Here is a 23634-nt window from a genome sequence, read left to right on the forward strand (position 1 = left end):
ATTTGACCATTGAATTTTGGTCATTTCCCCACCAACAAAGGGGATCCAACGTTAGACAACAATGTTGTCTCAGTTTACAAATGCAACTGTTTTGCAACGTTGTTTCAAAGTCAATTTTAAAGGACATGTATGTTTAATCAACGTTGTATCAATGTCTTGTGCCTGCTAGGATGGCTATGATCATCTCTGCTATACTAAATGGGAACTCAATCATCTCATATTTTGTGTGGGAGGTGCTTCTACCAGTTTGTTTTTTTCTTTCACTTATCCGTTGACTCAGTGGATGTGTGTCATCTTTGTCGTTGTGTTTTCATTACTGCGGATTATTTTAGGGGATTTTGCTGACTGCTAAAGAGCCACCGTGTGATGAATGGCTTATTCTTCGCAGCCCCGCAGATGACAAGCGACACCCATGGGAAAAAACATCGAGGCGAAACCCAAAAAACTGCCACATCAAACAGTGGCAGATTGTAATTTAGTCACAGCGTTTCCTTCAAACTGTGACTGAAGTCGACCGACTTGCTTTGCTCGATGAATCACTCTTTAGAAAGTCTCACTGGTTACTTTGAGGCCTTTTTTACGACTAAAATCAGACAACAAATGTGTCGTTTTGCATGTTTGTTTGCCAACCGTCGCTTTTTTTTATAGCCTGAAAACACAAACATGGTAAAAACACACACTGAGCGTATTTTTACTCTGCAATTGTGTCCGCATGTTCAAAAACTAGTACCAGAGATGTAAGCAATAACACTGGTTCATTGTTTTACCTTCTAATAATAGGAACATCTATTGTCATTATTATTAATGTTAATGAAAAATTTGTTAATAATGGCTTCAAATGGCCTAACTAAAATTTCACAAAATGAGTATTTTATAGGGCTGTAAATTTTGGGGCACCACAGGATTTGTTCTAAAAATCCCTCATTGACATTATCATTAGACATTTATAAAAAATAAAAATAAAAGAACAATAGTGTCACAGTGGCTTACACGTGTCCAATATTTTCACAAAGATAAAATAAGTCATATTTTTGGTTCATTTAAGAGTTAAAACAAATTTACATTATTGCAATCAGTTGATAAAACATGGTCCTTTACAATTATAAAAGCTTTTTACAAAAATCTACTACTCTGCTTGCATGTCAGCAGACTGGGGTAGATCTTGCTGAAATCCTATGTATTAAATGAATAGAGAATCGTTTTGAATCGGGGAAAAATCGTTTTTGAATCGAGAATCGTGTTGAATTGAAAAAAAAAAAAAAGATTTTGAATCGAATCGTGACCCCAAGAATCGATATTGAATCGAATCGTGGGACACCCAAAGATTCACAGCCCTAATGAATGTCTATATTACTTAAAAGAAAACTGGTTTTGTTTTTAAAAATTCCACTTAAACATTTAATAAAGTCAAATATAAATAAGGCAACAAGAGAAGTATCCAACACTTCTCTTTTGTACAGTAAATCAGTACAGCAAATATGGGCATCGACAAACCCAAAACCAGTGAAATTTGCACGTTGTGTAATGCGTAAGTAAAAACAGAATACAATGATTTGCAAATCCGTTTCAACTTATATTCAATTGAATAGACTGCAAAGACAAGATATTTAATGTTCAAACTGAGAAACGTCATTTTTTTTTGGCAAATAATCACTAACTTAGAATTTAATGGCAGCCACACATTGCAAATAAGTTGGCGCAGGGGCATTTTTACCACTGTGTTACATGGCCTTTCCTTTTAACAACACTCAGTAAATGTTTGGGAACTGAGGAGACACATTTTTGAAGCTTTTCAGGGGGAATTCTTTCCCATTTTTGCTTGATGTACAGCTTAAGTTGTTGTTCAAGTTGTCGTATTTAAGGCTTTATATTGTGCCACACATTTTCAACGGGAGACAGGTCTGGACTACAGGCAGGCCAGTCTAGTATCATCACTCTTTTACTATGAAGCCACGCTGTTGTAACACGTGTTGTAACACATTGTCTTGCTGAAATAAGCAGGGGCGTCCATAATAATGTTGTTTGGATGGCAACATATGTTGCTCCAAAACCTGTATGTAACTTTCAGCCTTAATGGTGCCTTCACAGATGTGTAAGTTACCCATGCCTTGGGCACTAATACACCCCCATACCATCACAGATGCTGGCTTTTGAACTTTGCGCCTATAACAATCCGGATGGTTCTTTTCTTCTTTGGTCCGGAGGACACGACGTCCACAGTTTCCAAAAACAATTTGAAATGTGGACTCGTCAGACCACAGAACACTTTTCCACTTTGCATCAGTCCATCTTAGATGAGCTCAGGCCCAGCGAAGCCGGCGGCGTTTCTGGGTGTTGTTGATAAATGGCTTTCGCTTTGCATAGTAGAGTTTTAACTTGCACTTACAGATGTAGCAATAAACTGTAGTTACTGACAGTGGTTTTCTGAAGTGTTCCTGAGCTCATATGGAGATATCCTTTACACACTGATGTCGCTTCTTGATGCAGTACAGCCTGAGGGATCGAAGGTCACGGGCATTCAATGTTGATTTTCAATGTTGGTGATTTCTCCAGATTCTCTGAACCTTTTGATGATATTACCGACCACAGATGGTGAAATCCCTAAATTCTGTCAGGACTGGGTCTGTGGCGTGGTTTGTTCTCCCGTGGTGCAAAGGAAAATTGACGCTTGCGAGGCGTGAATTTGAATACATGTTTATTTAACAATAAAAAAGAAATAAACAAAAGGCGCTCACAGAGGAGGTAACAAACTTGGCTATGAAACAAAAGACATGCACGTGGGCACAAACACTATGAACAATAAACACAAACTTACTTGACATAGAGAACTGTGACACGACATGAAGCAGAGTGCTGAATGTGTGAGGACGCTAGGACGAACAACAGGAAAACAATGGACTTAAATAACACAGACATGATTAAAGACAGGTGCGTGAGTCGTGAGGACAGGTGAAAACTAATGGGTTGCTATGGTGACAAACAAGAGTGCACAATGAGTCCAAACGTGGAACAGGTGAAACTAATGGGTAACCATGGAAACAAGACAAGGGAATGAAAAGCAGGAACTAAAAAGAGTCCAAAACCAAGTAGAACATAACTTAAACAAAACATGATCACACAGATGCGACAGAGCCCCTCCCTTAAGGACATATACCAGATGTCCACAAAAATAAAAACAAAACAATGATCAATAGTCATGGGAGGGCGGGAGGGGGACATGGCGGTGGGTTGCCAGACGACGTGTCCCCGTATCCACCGGGGCATAATCAGGTGGCGGCGACGCGTAGACCGCCGCTGTAACTGACGAGGTGGGCGACCCGGGAATGGCCATATCCATGGCCGATGAGGTGGGCGCACTTGGCGTGGCGGCCGACCAGGTAGTGGCCACATCCGTGGCCGACGAGGAGGTCGGCGTACCTGGCGTGGCGGACGCCCATGGACTGGCCACATCCATGGCCGACGAGAAGGCAGGCGCTTCGTCGACGTGGCAGACGCAGATGACGAAGCTTGGCGTGGTGCGTCGGGCGGCAAAGCTTGGCGTGGCGTGTCCTGGCAGCGTGGGTCTTGGTCTTGGCAGCGTTGGTCTTGGCAGTCTTGGTCTTGGCGTGGTGTGTCTTGGACTTGGTCTTGGCGTGGTGGGTCTTGGACTTGGTCTTGCCGTGGTTTGTCTTGGACTTGGTCTTGGCGTGGTTTGTCTTGGTCTTGGCGTGAGGGGTCTTGGTCTTGGCTTGAGGGGTCTTGGTCTTGGCGTGAGGGGTCTTGGACTTGGTCTTGGCTTGAGGGGTCTTGGACTTGGTCTTAGCTTGAGGCGTCTTGGACTTGGTCTTGGCTTGAGGGGTCTTGGACTTGGTCTTGGCGAGGGGTCTTGGACTTGGTCTTGGCTTGAGGGGTCTTGGACTTGGTCTTGGCTTGAGGGGTCTAGGCGTCGTGGAGCTGCGACTGGCGGCACTTGGCGTCGTGGAGCTGTGACTGGCGGCACTTGGCGTCGTGGAGCTGCGACTGGCGGCACTTGGCGTCGTGGAGCTGCGACTGGCGGCACTTGGCGTCGTGGAGCTGCGACTGGCGGCACTTGGCGTCGTGGAGCTGCGACTGGCGGCACTTGGCGTCGTGGAGCTGCGACTGGCGGCACTTGGGGTCGTGGAGCTGCGACTGGCGGCACTTGGGGTCGTGGAGCTGCGACTGGCGGCACTTGGCGTCGTGGAGCTGCGACTGGCGGCACTTGGCGTCGTGGAGCTGCGACTGGCGGCACTTGGCGTCGTGGAGCTGCGACTGGCGGCACTTGGCGTCGTGGAGCTGCGACTGGCGGCACTTGGTGGCGTGGAGCAGGTAGCGGCACTTGGCGTGGGGCTACCACGGGTGGCGCTTGGCGTGGAGCTGCGACTGGCGGCGCTTGGCGTGGAGCTGCGACTGGCGGCGCTTGGCGTGGAGCTGCGACTGGCGGCGCTTGGCGTGGAGCTGCGCTTGGCGTGGAGCTGCGACTGGCGGCGCTTGGCGTGGAGCAGGTACTGGCGGCGCTTGGCGTGGAGCAGGTACTGGCGGCGCTTGGCGTGGAGCAGGTACTGGCGGCGCTTGGCGTGGAGCAGGTACTGGTGGCGCTTGGCGTGGTGGGGCTTGGCGTGGAGCTGGGCGTGGAGCAGGTGGAGGTGGCCTAGCTGGAGGTTGCGGCTTGGCAGGCCGAAAGACCAGTGGTGGTGACCGAACCGGAGGTTGCGGCTTAGCAGGCCGAAAGACTGGTGGTGGTGGTCGTGCTGGAGGCTGTGGCTTGGCGTGACGAAATACTGGTGGTGGTGGTGGTCGTGCTGGAGGCTGTGGCTTGGCGTGACGAAAAGCGACCCCAACTGAACAGTCCACAGCCCTAGCCCCCCCCTCAAGGAGCGGATCCCAGACGCGCTCCCTGCGGTCTGGAACCGTCTTTTGGGGTGGGTGGAGGGAGGTCAGGGGGGGGGCAGAATCTTCCCCTCCAAACTGTCCAAAATGTCCTTTTTTTTCTACATGTGATTGAGTGGGTAAAAAAAAAAGAAACCTGTTGTGACATGGGCGTGGCTTGAGTCTTGGGGGGCGGGGCATGAAATTTGGGTGGCTTGGCTTGACATGCTCTTATTTCTAAAAACATGTCTTGGTAATGTCTTATCATGTCTTTAAAGTCTTTTGCTGGAGGTGAGGGATCACAAGAAAAAGTCTTGAAAAAAAAATCCTGGTCTGTGATGTCATCAGGGTGACGCCGGGCTGCCTGTGGCTTGCTTCCGCCCGGAGGGGGAGGGGCTTGTGGGAGTGGCGTGTCCTGCCGGCTCGCGGAAGTCTTCCCTCGTCCTTGGCGACGCTTTCGGGACGGGAACGACGCGCCGATTGGCACCAGCTTGCCTCCATTCCCCCACATGATCCCCCTGCGCTCCCTGGGGGAAAAGCGCAGCGTCTCGATCTCCATGGCGCGCAGCACCTCCCAAGAAGCCTCATCCAAACTGACCAACTTTCTTGCGGGAGAATTTTTCTGCTGGCGTCCTACTGTCAGGACTGGGTCTGTGGCGTGGTTTGTTCTCCCGTGGTGCAAAGGAAAATTGGCGCGTGCGAGGCGTGAATTTGAATACATGTTTATTTAACAATAAAAAAGAAATAAACAAAAGGCGCTCACAGAGGAGGTAACAAACGTGGCTATGAAACAAAAGACATGCACGTGGGCACAAAAACTATGAACAATAAACACAAACTTACTTGACATAGAGAACTGTGACACGACATGAAGCAGAGTGCTGAATGTGTGAGGACGCCAGGACGAACAACAGGAAAACAATGGACTTAAATAACACAGACATGATTAAAGACAGGTGCGTGAGTCGTGAGGACAGGTGAAAACTAATGGGTTGCTATGGTGACAAACAAGAGTGCACAATGAGTCCAAACGTGGAACAGGTGAAACTAATGGGTAACCATGGAAACAAGACAAGGGAATGAAAAGCAGGAACTAAAAAGAGTCCAAAACCAAGTAGAACATAACTTAAACAAAACATGATCACACAGATGCGACAAATTCCTTGCAATAGCTCGTTGAGAAATGTTGTTCTTGAACTGTTGGACAATTTGCTCACACATTTGTTGACAAAGTGGTGACCCTCGCCCCATCCTTGTTTGTGAATGACTGAGCATTTAATGGAAGCTGCTTTTGTACTCAATCATGGCACCCACCTGTTCCCAATTAGCCTGTTCACCTGTGGAATGTTCCAAATAAGTGTTTGATGAGCATTATTTATGATTTGCACAATGTGCCAACTTCACTGGTTTTGGGTTTTGTACATCAACTATATGATTTGTGTGAGTGGCTGGACAGGACAGCTTAAAAAAAAAAAAAATTGTATATATATATATATATATATATATATATATATATATATATATATATATATATATTTTTTTATATACTGTATATTAAAAAAAACATAACATTTCCTTAACTTTTTTTTAAATCCCTTTTTGAAAACTATATAAATCAATTTAGAATTGGGATGAATAAAAATCGTGATTTGGATGTGAATTGATTTAAATTGATTTTTATAAAACATACAACAATTTAATAAAAAAAAAAAAAAAAAACATTTTTGAAAAGTATGCATTGATTTAAAATGAGAGGAATCATAATTTGGATGTGAATTGATTTTTTGTGCACCCCTACTAAATTCTTATTTGAAAAAATATATATATATATATACCGTATTTTTCGGACTATAAGTCACAGTTTTTTTCATAGTTTGGCCCGGGGTGCGACTTATACTCAGGAGCGACTTATGTGTGAAATTATTAACACATTAGCATAAAATATTAAATAATATTATTTAGCTCATTCACGTAAGAGACTAGACGTATAAAATTTCATGGGATTTAGCGATTAGGAGTGACAGATTGTTTGGTAAACATATAGCATGTTCTATATGTTATAGTTATTTGAATGACTCTTACCATAATATGTTACGTTAACATACCAGGCACGTTCTCAGTTGGTTATTTATGCCTCATATAACGTACACTTATTCAGCCTGTTGTTCACTATTCTTTATTTATTTTAAATTGCCTTTCAAATGTCTATTCTTGGTGTTGGGTTTTATCAAATAAATGTCCCCAAAAAATGTGACTTATACTCCAGTGCGACTTATATATGTTTTTTTCCTTCTTTATTATGCATTTTCGGCAGGTGCGACTTATACTCCGAAAAATACGGTATGTATAAAAAAATATAAATATATATATTTAATACATTTTTGAAAAAGAAATTCAGAATCACAGTGAATAAAAATCGCGATTCGGATGTGAATTGATTGAAATGTATTCTTATTCAAAATAAATAAGATCAAAAAATAAATAAATAAACAAATAAATAAATAAAAATTTAAAACATTTAAACTGTTTTGAAAATTATAAATTGATTCAGAATCAGAGGAATCACGACTTGGATATTATTATTTTTTTGTGCACCCCTACTAAATTCTTATTTTAAAAAAAAAAGGTTAAAAGTTAAATAAATAAAAATATTTCATAGAATTTTGAAAATGATGTGTTGATTTAGAATCGGGATGAATAAAAATCGTGATTCAGATGTGAATTGATTGAAATCAATTCTTATTAAAAAAAAAATATGAAAAGATTATAACATTTCCTTACCTTTTTTTTTAAATCAGTTTTTTTTAAATTAGAAACCAATTTAGAATAGAGATAAATAAAAATCGGGATTTGGATGTGAATCGATTTGGGGTCACCCAAACAATTTAGTGGAATAGCCTTCATTTCTAAGAACAAGAATAGACTGTCGAGTTTCAGATGAAAGTTCTCTTTTTCTGGCCATTTTGAGCGTTTAATTGACCCCACAAATGTGATGCTCCAGAAACTCAATCTGCTCAAAGGAAGGTCAGTTTTGTAGCTTCTGTAACGAGCTAAACTGTTTTCAGATGTGTGAACATGATTGCACAAGGGTTTTCTAATCATCAATTAGCCTTCTGAGCCAATGAGCAAACACATTGTACCATTAGAACACTGGAGTGATAGTTGCTGGAAATGGGCCTCTATACACCTATGTAGATATTGCACCAAAAACCAGACATTTGCAGCTAGAATAGTCATTTACCACATTAGCAATGTATAGAGTGTATTTCTTTAAAGTTAAGACTAGTTTAAAGTTATCTTCATTGAAAAGTACAGTGCTTTTCCTTCAAAAATAAGGACATTTCAATGTGACCCCAAACTTTTGAACGGTAGTGTATGTCCCACAGATAAAGTGGACGTAAAAAACACTGGTTCATTGTTTTACCTTGGAAACTCTGTTGTTGGTGGAGTTTCCAAGGTAAAAAAAAAAGTCCCTGTTCTCAGTTTGTGGTCGACGTTCTGTGTTTGAAACCGGAGCAGGTAGATCAGCCCCGTTGTCTCCGTCCTTTTGGAACACCAATTTTAGACCAGGGGCTCGAGCGCTCAGGCCTGCCAGGGGTTGGACTTTCACAGCCGCCGGGCAAAAGTGGCGGTCAGTCAACGAGACGCCAGCACCGCGCACGGCTTGTTGACATGTCAGTCATCGTCGCCTCTGAGGCGGACACACCGACAGGCCAATGAGGTGGTGGGGTGTGTGAGGGGGGGTTGGCGACCTCAGCATGCCCGTCCTCTGGCCTCCCCGACGAGAAGGCAGATCCTTGCCAAGCAGCAGATGCCTAACACCACGGCCGTTAGGCTCATTTCCTGGGCGGAGAGCTCTCTGCTCTATTAGACGAGTAACAGGAACCAGAGAGGGCTCGAGAGGAGGAGGGAGAAGGGTGGGGAGAAAAAAAAGTTCGCTGAGCTAACAAATCCCACAGATCACTTTGTCACCAGCAAGCTGTGACAAGCAGTGGTTAAAAAGAGGCGTGAGGAGCGAGGCCGCGTCACAGCGAGAAGGCGCAGGCAACCGAACGCGTGGACGGACTGAGGACACTCACGGACGTCCATCACAAGTGCTGAGTGTGCAGCTCGGAGAAGGTGTGTCAGAGTTGGAACTGAGCGTGACGGAGGTGAGAAGCTCTCATGCTGCTGCTGCTCCCCCAACCGGAGAAGAACATATTTTTCATGATGGCTCTCACGGCTCATTTCTGAGGCATCTCATCCCCCAGCCTTAAAAGGAAGCCCACAGAGGTCCTCTGCTCATTTCCCCGATTCGGACCTCCCCAGATTGGCGTTCACATGCGTTAAGGAGCGCAGGAAGTGTCTTTTTTTTTTCTTTCTCTCAGACATGTGCGAAGAACTGGTGATCGGAACAACGCTGGAGGGGGGTTTGTCTGCGTAGAGCAGGAGGGTAGATCAATGACAAAAAGGGTGTTTTTGTTGTGAATGCAGGTTTTGACAGCTCACACACGCCACCGGGTTACCTGCCTCGCTGAGTCAGCATCTTGCTCATAGCTCCGCGTCTGTCCGACCCGTCCTCCACCTGCGGAGAGACACCCAAATGTTAGGAGCCATTCACAGGCCTTCCACACTGCTTTAATTGTTCCCCCCCGAGCGTAAACACCTTGCGTCAGTCGCACCTTTCCGCGGGTGATTCACTCCATCCGAGGTGGGGCCCCGGGGCCGGCGGGGGGGGGGGGGGGGGAGAAGTGAGCCAGGACTCTGGCTGAAGGCGCCGACTCCAGAGGTACCATGAAGGTGGCCCTGCTGATCGTGGTGCTGGTCCACATGGTGGCCCGAGGGAGCAGCATGTCCACGTGCAAGACTCTGGACTTGGAGATGGTGAAGAAGAAGCGCATCGAGGCCATCAGGAGTCAGATCCTCAGCAAGCTGCGCATGCCCAAGGAGCCCGCGGAGGACCAGGCCGGAGACGAGGAGGAGATCCCGTCCACCCTGCTCTCGCTCTACAACAGCACCAAGGAGATGCTGAAGGAGCAGCAGGCCCAGGTCCAGATGGACATCTCCACGGAGCAGGAGGAGGAGGAGTACTTCGCCAAGGTGCTGCACAAGTTTAACATGACCAGTGAGTACAGAACCTTCGTCATACAAAACAGTTTTACTGCGTGTCTGAGAAGATCAGGTGATATTTTAGACCGGGTCACAATGAATCCTTACTTTCACGTACCGTATTTTTCGGACTATAAGTGGCAGTTTTTTTCATAGTTTGGCCGGGGATGCGACTTATACTCAGGAGCGACTTATGTGTGAAATTATTAACACGTTACTGTAAAATATCAAATAATATTATTTAGCTCATTCACGTAAGAGACTAGACGTACAAGATTTCATGGGATTTAGCGATTAGGAGTGACAGACTGTTTGGTAAACGTATAGCATGTTCTATATGTTATAGTTATTTGAATGACTCTTACCATAATATGTTACGTTAACATACCAGGCACGTTCTCAGTTGGTTATTTATGCCTCATATAACGTACACTTATTCAGCCTGTTGTTCACTATTCTTTATTTATTTTAAATTGCCTTTCAAATGTCTATTCTTCGTGTTGGGTTTTATCAAATTAATTTCCCCCCAAAAATGTGACTTATACTCCAGTGCGACTTACACTACCGTTCAAAAGTTTGGGGTCACCCAAACAATTTTGTGGAATAGCCTTCATTTCTAAGAACAAGAATAGACTGTCGAGTTTCAGATGAAAGTTCTCTTTTTCTGGCCATTTTGAGCGTTTAATTGACCCCACAAATGTGATGCTCCAGAAACTCAATCTGCTCAAAGGAAGGTCAGTTTTGTAGCTTGTATAACGAGCTAAACTGTTTTCAGATGTGTGAACATGATTGCACAAGGGTTTTCTAATCATCAATTAGCCTTCTGAGCCAATGAGCAAACACATTGTACCATTAGAACACTGGAGTGATAGTTAATAATAATAATAATAATAATACCTGGGATTTATATAGCGCTTTTCTAAGTACCCAAAGTCGCTTTACATGTTAAAAACCCATCATTCATTTACACCTGGTGGTGGTAAGCTACTTTCGTAGCCACAGCTGCCCTGGGGTAGACTGACGGAAGCGTGGCTGCTAATTTGCGCCTACGGCCCTTCCGACCACCACCTATCATTCATTCAACATTCATTCACCGGTGTGAGCGGCACCGGGGGCAAGGGTGACCAAGGACACAACGGCATGGTAAGAGGCGGGGAGCGAACCTGCAACCCTCAGGTTTCTGACACACGCGCTCTACCCACTACACCATGCCGCCCCATTGCTGGAAATGGGCCTCTATACACCTATGTAGATATTGCACCAAAAACCAGACATTTGCAGCTAAAATAGTAATTTACCACATTAGCAATGTATAGAGTGTATTTCTTTAAAGTTAAGACTAGTTTGAAGTTATCTTCATTGAAAAGTACAGTGCTTTTCCTTCAAAAATAAGGACATTTCAATGTGACCCCAAACTTTTGAACGGTAGTGTATATATGTTTTTTTTTTCTTCTTTATTATTCATTTTCGGCCGGTGCGACTTATACTCCGGTGCGACTTATACTCCGAAAAATACGGTATTTCTTCTCCAATCTCATCTTTTAAAATGACCAGACTATATTATCTCACGCAAATGTTGTTCCACTCCAACCCTGTAGGTGGCAGTACAAAAAAATGGCCTGCCAACTTACGTACACACAATGTTTTTTTCCACCCCACTTGGCTCCGATGTAAGAGGACTATAGCAGCAAAAAAAAAAAAGACCAAAAATTAGAAGGATTACTGAGCTGATATTGATATCAAACATCGGTCCGATATCAGCAACAACAAAAAACAAGTACTGTATCGGATTATTTCGGCTTGGACTAAACTTTTCGATACAACACTGTGAAACAACTAGAATGCCTTACTTAGCTCACGTAACAGCTAAATGTCCTTTAAAAAGCACGCTATGTTTTTGTTTTTCTTGCATTTACAAAATATACACTGGCGGGTTGTAGATTAAGCAGCTACACAACAGCTCAGCACACAATAGCACACAAGCTAGACGTACTCAGTGCTTCTCAATTAATTCCTGTTCCGCCCACGAAAAATAAAGTATTGTGCCTCCCCCCCCCACTCTCCGCCCGCGACTATAGATTTATTATTTGTGTATAAAACTGTTACAAGTGCACCTCTGCATTTAATAAAAACAACAAAGAAAGAAATAAAGACCAATTTACAACAAAGGATAACTTAATTAACATTGTTTCTTAGTGTGTAACAGAAAAGATTTAAAGTGCATCAAAAAAATTCAATCCATATTCAAAACTCTCCCTCTCTCTACACACACACATTATATATATATATATATATATATATATATATATATATATATATATATATATATATATATATATATATATATATATATATATATATATATATATATATATATATATATATATATATATATATATATGTATATATATATATATATATATATATATATATATAGTCAAGGTTTCTGTGGTTAATCTGTTATACAGTGCTCAATACTGGGGTAGAGCAGAATAAAAGTTTGGTCAGGAAAAAACAGAGGCTATTTCATCCCTACAAGCCTGTTTCGCAGGTTTCCCTGCTCTTCAGGGCGTTTTATTAATACAATCCCCTGAAGAGCAGGGATGAAATAGCCTCTAATAAAATCCCCTGAAGAGCAGGGAAACCTGCGAACCAGGCTTGCAGGGATGAAATATCCTCTACACACATTTATTTTATATTTATATATATATATATATATATATATATATATATATATATATATATATATATATATATATATATATATATATATATATATATATATATATTTATTTGTATTTTTAAATTGACAGCAACATTAACTAAGGAGCACAATATTTACAATATTTTAACCTGCAAAAGAAAAATGAAAACAATTTGTGCATGATTTTATTATGTTTTTTAAATAAAAATGAGGAAGTCAGGATTAATGGCTACAATGCATTATTTAGGCACCGCTATTCAGGAAGAACTCCCCTAACTGAACAATATTGCAGACTAAAACAGCACATTTGTCAACATAAACAAGTATTTGTTAATTACAGTTGCCTAGTGGTTAGAGTGTCCGCCCTGAGATCGGTAGGTCGTGAGTTCAAACCCCGGCTGAGTCATACCAAAGACTATAAAAATGGGAGCCATTACCTCCCTGCTTGGCACTCAGCATCCAGGGTTGGAATTGAGGGGTTAAATCACCAAAAATTATTCCCGGGCGCGGCCACCGCTGCTACTCACTGCTCCCCTCACCTCCCAGGGGGTGATCAAGGGTGATGGGTCAAATGCAGAGAATAATTTTGCCACTCCTAGTGTGTGTGTGACAATCATTGGTACTTTAACTTTAACTTAATAATACTCACACATACATAGTCTCCAAGGCACAAGCGTATGGGAAAATAGCCAGTAACAAACTTGAATTTAACAAATGATTGTGGTGTCGCCCAAACAAAACAATCACCACTCCACTTCAATATAAAGACAGCATAATAAAGCATTTAAAGTAAAAGTTAAAGTACCACTGATGGTCACACACACACTAAGTGTGGTGAAATTACTCCCTGCATTTGACCCATCCCCTTGTTCCACCCAATGGGAGGTATATATATATATATATATATATATATATATATATATATATATATATATATATATATATATATATATATATATATATATATATATATATATATATATATATATATATATATATATATATATACACACACGTTAGAGTGCCAAGCAGGGAGGTAGTGGGTCCCATTTTTATAGTCTTTGGTATGACTCGGCCGGGGTTTGAACTCACGACCCACCGCTTTAGTGTTTTTAATTCCTACCAATCTTCTCTGTTTGACTCATTTCGCTTGATCAAACCTTTTCTAACATTCCACATGCCAACATAATAAAAGTATGTATGATTCACGCTGATATCTGATCAATATCAATTTCGGCCATCATAACAAAGTGTTTAAGATAGCAAAACAATGGAAGATGAAGAAGAAGAAGAAGACATTGCTGCTGTTCTGTTCACACAAGTATCAGGTGTACACTGCAAAAACTGAAATCTAAGTAAGATTAAATATCTCAAATAAGGGTGATATTTGCTTATTTTCTGTCTGATAAGATAATTCTTCTCCCTAAGCAGATTTTATGTTAGAGTGTTTTACTTGTTTTAAGGGTTTTGGTCCAAAATGATCTCAGTAAGATATTACAGCTTGTTGCTGAGATTTTATGACCTATATTGAGTAAAACATGCTTGAAACTAGAATACCAACTGTTGCAAAGCTGTGTCATCAACACTCACAAGTATAAAACTACTTTTTTAAAGTAATAATTTCTTATTTCAAGCATGTAAAAAAAAAAAAATCATGACTTTGACACAATTGTGTCTCATATTAAAAGAGATGACAGCCAAATGGACTTTTCAATGAAACAATAGAAAATACATACTCATATAGTAGTACAGTTGTTATTAGTGAGAATATACTTATTTTAAAGGTATTTTTGGGTTCATTGAAGTTAGCTAATTTTACTTGTTTTGGAAAGTCTTGACAAGCCACATTTTTTTGTTCTATTGGCAGATAATTTTGCTTAGTTCAAATAAAATAAACCTATTTCATTTTTTTTTTCTTGTTTTTGAACGCTGACTTTTTGCAGTGTAGTTTTTCAATTCTGGATCCACATCCGTTTTACACGGGAAATCTTCTCCAAAGTTTTCTCGAGCAGTTTTGGAGTTGGGCTGCATTGCCGTGTTGTTGGTATGGATGTTTCATGTACAAATGGGAACACACGTTTCGTCATAGAACAGCTGCTTGAATGTTCACATTTCATCATGTGGGACGGCTGCAAGAAGAACCGTAATCTGGCCAATAAACGGCCCGAGCGAGCGTCCATCTTCTGATCTCCAAGCCAACATCTTCAGGCACTGCTGTGAGGTCACGGGTCGCACGTTAGCAGCACCCAGCATCTGGGCTGAGGCTTACGCAACCGCTCGCAATCTGTGACCGTAAACACGTCCTTATGTGTTGTAAACCCCGCGTCCAAGCTGACAGGCGTCCTCGCTCTCCTGCGTCGCCCCCCCCTAAGACTCCGTCCAAAGGACCAGAACAAAGGAAACTTTTCAAATGAAAGTGTGGATTGGGAAGGAAAATTCAATAAAATGAAGACATGACATGCACACTTTCATTTTCTCTCTCCGGGGTTTCCTGTAACTTGAGCGTCAGGTTCTCCCGTGTCACTTGTTGGTTCCTGCTTGGACACTTTCCACCTTTCACCTCACCCGACTCATGCCTCCACGCTTTAGGGGAGGGGTGTCCTAACCTTTTCCACTGAGGGCCGCACACTGAAAAATGTAAGCATGCGGGGGCCACTTTGATATATTTCATTTTCAAAACCAATACAATATTTATTGTACCATTAGGGCTCCCCTCGGTTTTGGCCAAAAGGGTCTCAGTCATAAAAGTGGTAATAACAAGTCATAAGTCATGTATTACTACAGGGGTTCTTAACTTTTTTGACCTCGGGGTCTATCTTTTCCACTCAAGAGGGGCCAGGGAGCCCTCTCAATAATTAACACTGAATTAGTCATTTTACTTTTTAATTTATTCAACAATTATTACAGTTTAACAGTATAAACCTTGTCGAATTATATGAAAGCATGTGTTAATCACAAAGATTATTATCAAGGCTTAGGTCAGGCTGATTGCAAAAATAAATACTAATCAAATATACTGCAAAAGAAGGGACGCATAAAAATGTATGATTTTTTTTCCTTTTATATAAAATAATGATTTGTCTAAATAAATACATTCTAACTAAATTAAAATGAACATATTCTAATAATATGTTTCTTAAATAAGATGTCAATAAAATTAAAGTGCAAATGAAAATACAACTTCATCATTTTAGTCATAATTTTTTGGCGCTAAAGAAACTTCTTCATGACTTTAGCTCCAGACTTCTTCTGTTTGATTGATATTGTCATTACTGCCACAAGTGGTGGAAAAGTGTAATTACAACTGAGTATCTGTGGCCCCTACCGACCAAGCAGATATTGTTGTCGGCCCTCTAGGGGATGCCCACGGTCCATGGTTGGTTAAATACACCATATATATATATATATATATATATATATATATATATATATATATATATATATATATATATATATATATATACCCTCAATGCTTAAATAGCGATAGAACAATTTAGCTCTATCCATTGACAGACAGTTTTCCTTTTTTAAATATTGTATGCCCTTTTGTCAAGGCAAAATTTGTTCTTTTATGGCAAAAACACAAAATCCATCCATGAATCCACACATCAATCTTCTTCCGCTTGTCCGAGGCCGGGTCGCGGGGGCAGCAGCCTAAGCAGAGAAGCCCAGGCTTTCCTCTCCCTAGCTACTATGTCCAGCTCTTCCCGGGGGGATTCTGAGGCATTCCCTGGTCAGCTCAGAGACATAGTCCCTCCAAAGTGTCTTGGGTCTTCCCCATAGCCTCCTACCGGTCGGACGTGCCCTAAACACCTCTCCAGGTATTTTGCAGTATTTTCCCCAATTTGATGTGAAGTCATTGGGGCCTTAAATATGTAAATAATTCATAATAACATTGCTTTTGTTCCCTTTTTTTTTAAAAAGGCTTTTCAAAAGGGCCCCATTCACAAAAATAAATCATATATCAATATATATTATCTTTATTTTCAATCTTTAGATTAACTTCAGATCCATCTGTCGATTAAAAGTTGTTATTATATTTTGATGTTGTATGGCTTTTTTTTTGTAAAACAAAACAAACAACGTTTTATTTTTATGGCAAACAATAAGCAATTTGGTAACACTTTAGTATGGAGAACATATTCTAAGTAACAACGACTTAATTTAGAGTTACTTGGTTAGGGTTAGGGTTAGTAATGGTGAATATGTTCCCCATACTAAAGTGTTATCGGCTTACTGGTTGTATAATAAGGCAATGCAGAATAAGGCATTAATACGTACTTAATAATGACTAATTAAGAGCCAAGATGTTACTAATTTGCATGTTAATAAGCAACTAATTAATGGTAAATATTAGGGCTGCGATTCTTTGGGTGTCCCACGATTCGATTCAATATCGATTCTTGGGGTCACGATTCAATTCATAATTGATTTTTTTCATTTCAACACGATTCTCGATTCAAAAACGATCTTTTCCCGATTCAAAAAGGATTCTCTATTCATTCAGTACATAGGATTTCAGCAGGATCTACCCCAGTCTGCTGACATGCAAGCAGAGTAGTAGATTTTTGTAAAAAGCTTTTATAATTGTAAAGGACAATGTTTTATCAACTGATTGCAATAATGTAAATTTGTTTTAACTATTAAATGAACCAAAAATATGACTTATTTTATCTTTGTGAAAATATTGGACACAGTGTGTTGTCAAGCTTATGAGATGCGATGCAAGTGTAAGCCACTGTGACACTATTGTTCATTTATTTATTTTTATAAATGTGTAATAATAATGTCAATGAGGGATTTTTAATCACTGCTATGTGGAAATTGTAACTAATATTGATACTATTGTTGATAATATTCATTTTTGTTTCACTACTTTTGGTTTGTTCTGTGTCGTGTTTGTGTCTCCTCTCAATTGCTCTGTTTATTGCAGTTCTGAGTGTTGCTGGGTCGGGTTTGGTTTTGGAATTGGATTGCATTGTTATGGTATTGCTGTGTATTGTTTTGTTGGATTGATTAATTTAAATAAAATAAATAAATAAATAATTAGAATTAAATAAAAAAAATCAATTAAAAAATAATAGATTTTTTTTAAATGAGAATCGATTCTGAATCGCACAACTTGAGAATCGCGATTCGAATTCAAATAGATTTTTTCCCACACCCCTAGTAAATATGTTCCCCATACTAAAGTGTTACCAGCAATTTATATCCCTCACAAATATTTAAAAGTGGAATATTTAATATCAAGTGATTGGAGCTTTGAATAAGTCAATAATTCATATCAACATTGATTTTAATCAGTTATATTTTTTTCCGCAATGACATTTTAAAGTAAAAAAAAAAAAAAATGGTGTTATTAGAGTCAATATTGCAACATTTTCTCCTTACATTTCACCTTTTTGCGCTTTTATTCCACTTTTTTAGTGTTTGTTTTTTTTAACATTGTTTTAAAAATGTGCCATAAAAGAATTAGCTGCGGGCCGCACTTTGGACACCCCTGGTTTAGGGCCTCAACCTCTCGCCCCGCTCCTGGCCTGTGCTTCCTGAGCACGCTATCAGCGTGTTTGCATGTTGGTGAGCGTGACGGACCAGCTCGGCAGGAAGGAAGGCAGGCCGATGGCCACAGAGATCTCTGGTGACTCAGGTCCGGTGCGAGCGGCAGTGCCCGTGGGGAGCGCTTGTTTCCTATACTTCTGTGGAATGCCAGAACACGGCTTCCTTTCCAACAAACCCTCCTTACACTCGCTGGGCCCCAGCGAACCGTACGCGGGTAGGAATAGTTTGCAATTGTTAGAAAAACACAGAGGTGGGTGTGGAACACGAGGGAATCTCTCTCTGTTCTTTTCATTAACTCTCCTGTTTTTAAATTTGCCGTGTTTTTAAAAAAAAAATGTTTTTTTAAAAAAAAATGGATGACTAACGCTTTCCACAAAAATCGGCCGTTAGGGAAGCGTTTGTCAGGACATAATAGTTTTGTTCTGCATTGTGGCCGTGCTAAATTGGACCATTTGGCAGTTACTCCCAGCTCTCTGTCCAAGTGTAATTGAGCTCCTTGGAAGGAGGAAAGTACTCTTTGGATCCGTCATACTGTACTGTACATAACTGTGTACATAAAATACATCCAACTTGAATTGAAGTAAAAGTTTTAAGCTAGTACAGTAGTACCTCAACAAACCAGCCTAATTGGTTCTGTGACGGAGCTCTAATTTCAAAACCTTTAAATGTAACATGCCGTTCAAAAAGAAACACAAACCTTTAGATAATAAATATTGTATTAAAAACAATACAATATAATACAGTACTATTAAAGGCCTACTGAAATGAAATAGTTTTATTTAAACGGGGATAGCAGATCCATTCTATGTGTTATACTTGATCATTTCACGATATTGCCATATTTTTGCTGAAAGGATTTAGTATAGAACAACGACGATAAAGTTCGCAACTTTTGGTCTCTGATTAAAAAAAGCCTTGCCCCTACCGGAAGTAGCGTGACGTCACCGGAGGAAGGGCTGCTCACATTTTCCCATTGTTTTCAATACAGCGAGAGCGATTCGGACCGAGAAAGCGACGATTACCCCATTAATTTGACCGAGGATGAAAGATTCGTGGATGAGGAAAGTGAGAGTGAAGGACTAGAGAGGCAGTGCAGGACGTATCTTTTTTCGCTCTGACCGTAACTTAGGTACAAGGGTTCATTGGATTCCACACTTTCTCCTTTTTCTATTGTGGATCACGGATTTGTATTTTAAACCACCTCAGATACTATATCCTCTGGAAAATGAGAGTCGAGAACGCGAAATGGACATTCACAGTGACTTTTATCTCCACGACAATACATCGGCGAAGCTCTTTAGCTACTGAGCTAACGTGATAGCATCGGGCTCAAATGCAGATAGAAACAAAATAAATAAACCCCTGACTGGAAGGATAGACAGAAGATCAACAATACTATTAAACCGTGGACATGTAAATACACGGTTAATAATTTCCAGCTTGGCGAAGCTTAACAATGCTGTTGCTAACGACGCCATTGAAGCTAACTTAGCTACGGGACGGCGGCGGCGGCGGGCGTTGTAGCTTTCGACGACACCCCGGCCGCCATCAGAGTCGGCAAGAAACATATATTTCCCCAAAGTTACGTACGTGACATGCACATAGCGACACGCACGTACGGGCAAGCGATCAAATGTTTGGAAGCCAAAGCTGTACTCACGGTAGCGCGTCTGCTATCCATCTCAAAGTCCTCCTGGTTGTGTTGCTGTAGTCCGCCGCTAATACACCGATCGCACCTACAGCTTTCTTCTTTGCAGTCTCCATTGTTCATTAAACAAATTGCAAAAGATTCACCAACACAGATGTCCAGAATACTGTTGAATTTTGCGATGAAAACAGAGCTTTTTTGTATTGGATTCAATGGGTCCGAATACTTCCGTATCAACCATTGACGTCACGCGCATACGTCATCATATCTAGACGTTTTCAACCGGAAGTGTGGCGGGAAATTTAAAATTGCACTTTATAAGTTAACCCGGCCGTATTGGCATGTGTTGCAATGTTAAGATTTCATCATTGATATATAAACTATCAGACTACGTGGTCGGTAGTAGTGGGTTTCAGTAGGCCTTTAAGTACAGTAGTTTTATGAAGTAATGTAATAATGTACAGCAATTACCTTGGAGAGTGGACTTATACGCTTCTCCGTCAAACACGCCCTCGGCAGCTTCTTCATATTTTCATGGATACATGTCCGCTGTTTGGATATTATTAAAATATTCTTGGCTGGCATTAGACTAGTTCTGCTTCAGTGTGGTGCGGACTAGCAGTGATACGCTCGAATTGCTTCGCCAAATTTAATATCCTACCCAAGGTTGGAAAAAAATAGTTTGGTCGATCTCTAGCTACAAGCTAATGCTACCAAGTAAGACCAGATGTTTTGGGCAGATCTTATTTGTTGTTCACCATGGCGTTTACACAATTTTTTGCTTAAAATTTAAAGGGGTCCTTATTTAATTTTTTTTCTGCGTTTGAAACACTTCATTGTGGTCTGCATAACGTGTAATGGTGGTTCTTTGGTCTAAATGTTGCATAGATTATGTCTTACAGGCCATTTTTAAGACGCTTTAAGAACGTGTCTTCAGGATACGCCGTTTTGTGGGCGGTCTTATTTATGTGCCTACACTTCAACTGTGTCTTCTTCCCGTCAGCCATATTGTAGTTTTATCACATCCATGGCGAGTCTACTGACAGATATAAGTTGGAACTATATGCTACTTTGTGTGATAAATGGCAACAGCGGAGGATGCATGTGCATGTACGAGCCAGTCTGCCTCACAACAAGAGGACAGAGAAAAAGAAGGAGCTTATTGGGAAAAATGTCACAAATTCGGTCAATTCCAAACGGCTCGTTTGGAGGAAGTATGAAGGAAGGCGAGATTGTTTTATAAATACCTCCGCCATGCTTCCATGGTTTGATTTCACATTATGCAGATCCCAAATACACAACAACAGGTACAAATAGTTAAGAAAAGTTGGTTTTGCATTATAGGTCCCCTTTAAAGCATTACAATTATCAGAGAAACAGCTCTTATCTCAAAATACTTAAGTTAGGGTGCTCTTAAGTTGAGTACTACTAGTAATAGTTAATAACCCCCACTTCTTTTATCAATCAATCAATGTTTATTTATATAGCCCTAAATCACAAGTGTCTCAAAGGGCTGCACAAGCCACAACGACATCCTCGGTACAGTATCTTTGGTGGGAGTGTGCTCTACAAAGGTGAAAGTGAAAGAGTGCAGTTTGTTTATATGACGACAGTGTTTGGAACCTAACAAGGCAAACATTTGATGACAGAGTAGTTAAGTGTTTAACGGAAACATGTACGCCTCAACCGAAACACAATGATGTGGTACAAAACAATGCCCTTGTTGTGTGTGGGTTCAGAACACTTATCCATTAAAGTGTGCAGATATTACACCAAGTCACATGACTATACAAGTATAACCCATTTATTTAACATACAGATTAGAGATTGAATGATTAATGGTAATAATTAACCGCGGAAAAAATCCTGACAGTTAGTACTACCATTTTGAATTAAAATTATCGTAAAACCGCGATTGATAAACACACTTCGATCAACGAATAGACAGAGGATGCTGCTTATTTATTGGAGAGGGAAGGTAGCATGAGTACAAGAAACATTAATGTCTTTCCCCATTAAGAAATGACATACCATAATCTAAACTTGTATAAACGCATTGCTGTCTGAGCAACTAAGATATTCAATTGTAAACATTGAAACTACAAGCTGTTCTCTCTTGGAACAGAGTGATCCATCTATGGTCAGAGGAATATGATTTGGAGGCGTCTCCAACAGAACCGGTGTGGCATCACATAAACAAGACGTACAACACTTGCTTTGCCTTTGTCATTAAAATCACTCAAAAACCTTTATAAATGATGGGGCCAAAACAATATCTTATATTCCTTCAGTCAGGAAAATATATTGTGTGTCTATTTCATGTCATTGTTCAAATGAAGCTTGGTTAAAAGATTTCCGTGGGTATTTAAGTACTTTTGAGCACAGTTAACAATGCCTCGACAATAATTATGACCGTGATCATTTTGGTCACAATAACCACGATATGAAATGTTCATATTGTTGCATATGCTTAGATCAGGAGTGTCCAAACTAAGGCCGCCTTCAATTTGGCCCACGAGACGGCAAAATTCCACAGCGCTGTGTTTTCACATCATATACAAAGGGCCAGCGGTCTGATATCTGTGATTTAGGGCTACATAAATAAACATTGATTGATTGATTGATTGATTGATTGATATCTGCCATTTTCTCACCATCTGGTGGCTAACAAAAGTAACTCAAGTCAGTGTCTATTATGGTATCTCATGCACAGCATCCACTTATATGACCGTTTGGATAAGGTGCAGAAAAGAAAAATCCTCCAGCGCAAAAAATCAACAAACATGGTCACACATAACACAACCTGCTCATTGAACTTTGTGGATATTATAAAAAAAACAACAACATCCAATCAGCATAAAACAATTTTAAAAAAATCTAAATTACACCAATTTAAATCCAGTATGAGGAATGTTGGGAATAATGCAAAACTCTCTCTCCACACTTTTCCATGTTTGTCATGTTTGATATTTGACTAAAACACACTTAAGGAGGTCGTCACGAAAAAAAACAAGGTAGGACTCGACTTTTCACATACTCTTAATAACCAATTATAATAATTATTAATTATATATCCATTATATTATTATAATGATATGTACCGATATATATATATATATATATATATATATATATATATATATATATATATATATATATATATATATATATATATATATATATATATATATATATATATATATATATATATATATATATATATATATATATACATACATACATACATACATACAGTATATTATACTTTGCATGCAGTCGGCTTTTGGCCCCCGGCCAAATTTTTTAAGCCCAATCCGGCCCCCCAAGTCTAAAAGTTTGGACACCCCCGGTTTAGATAAAAGGCCAGTTGGTGAACATGTGGGTAGTTGTTATCTACTAGACTGGCATTATTACTACAGCTTTTTCAGTTGTTTCTTTGGGTCTGTGCAAACAGCGATTGTTTTGATACAGTGTGTACGTGTGAAAATGTACATAATTGGCAACAGAACTGGACAGCAGAGTCGTAGATAAGGCTGGGCGGTTCATCAAAAAATAATGGAAACCGACATGTAAAACTAATCGCCAACGAAAAACTGCCATGCCTACTCTTTGGATTTGTAAACCCCTTTGTTATTCTGTCTCTAACAATACACCATCCCCTAAAATACACTACTGAGTGTGTAGTTACACGACAGGAAGCCAGGTGTTGAAAAATGTGAAGGCTGCCAGAAACCCAGCAGAAAAATCAATCAATCAATCAATGTTTATT

The 23634-nt window shown here is 40.4% G+C and overlaps 1 protein-coding gene across 1 annotated transcript in view; it reads left to right on the forward strand.

Annotated features, from left to right (window-relative positions):
- The first annotated feature begins 9588 nt into the window (after nucleotides 1-9588).
- The window catches only part of tgfb1a (transforming growth factor, beta 1a), a 41468-nt gene continuing 27422 nt past the window's right edge, over nucleotides 9589-23634 (forward strand). The window contains exon 1 of the mRNA XM_062060541.1: nucleotides 9589-9970. Within this exon, the coding sequence (XP_061916525.1) occupies nucleotides 9640-9970 (331 nt within the window). The 5' untranslated portion in view covers nucleotides 9589-9639. The remainder of the gene's footprint in view (nucleotides 9971-23634) is intronic.

The sequence above is a fragment of the Entelurus aequoreus genome, linkage group LG10 (assembly GCF_033978785.1).
Source record: "Entelurus aequoreus isolate RoL-2023_Sb linkage group LG10, RoL_Eaeq_v1.1, whole genome shotgun sequence".
NCBI classification, from domain to species: domain Eukaryota; kingdom Metazoa; phylum Chordata; class Actinopteri; order Syngnathiformes; family Syngnathidae; genus Entelurus; species Entelurus aequoreus.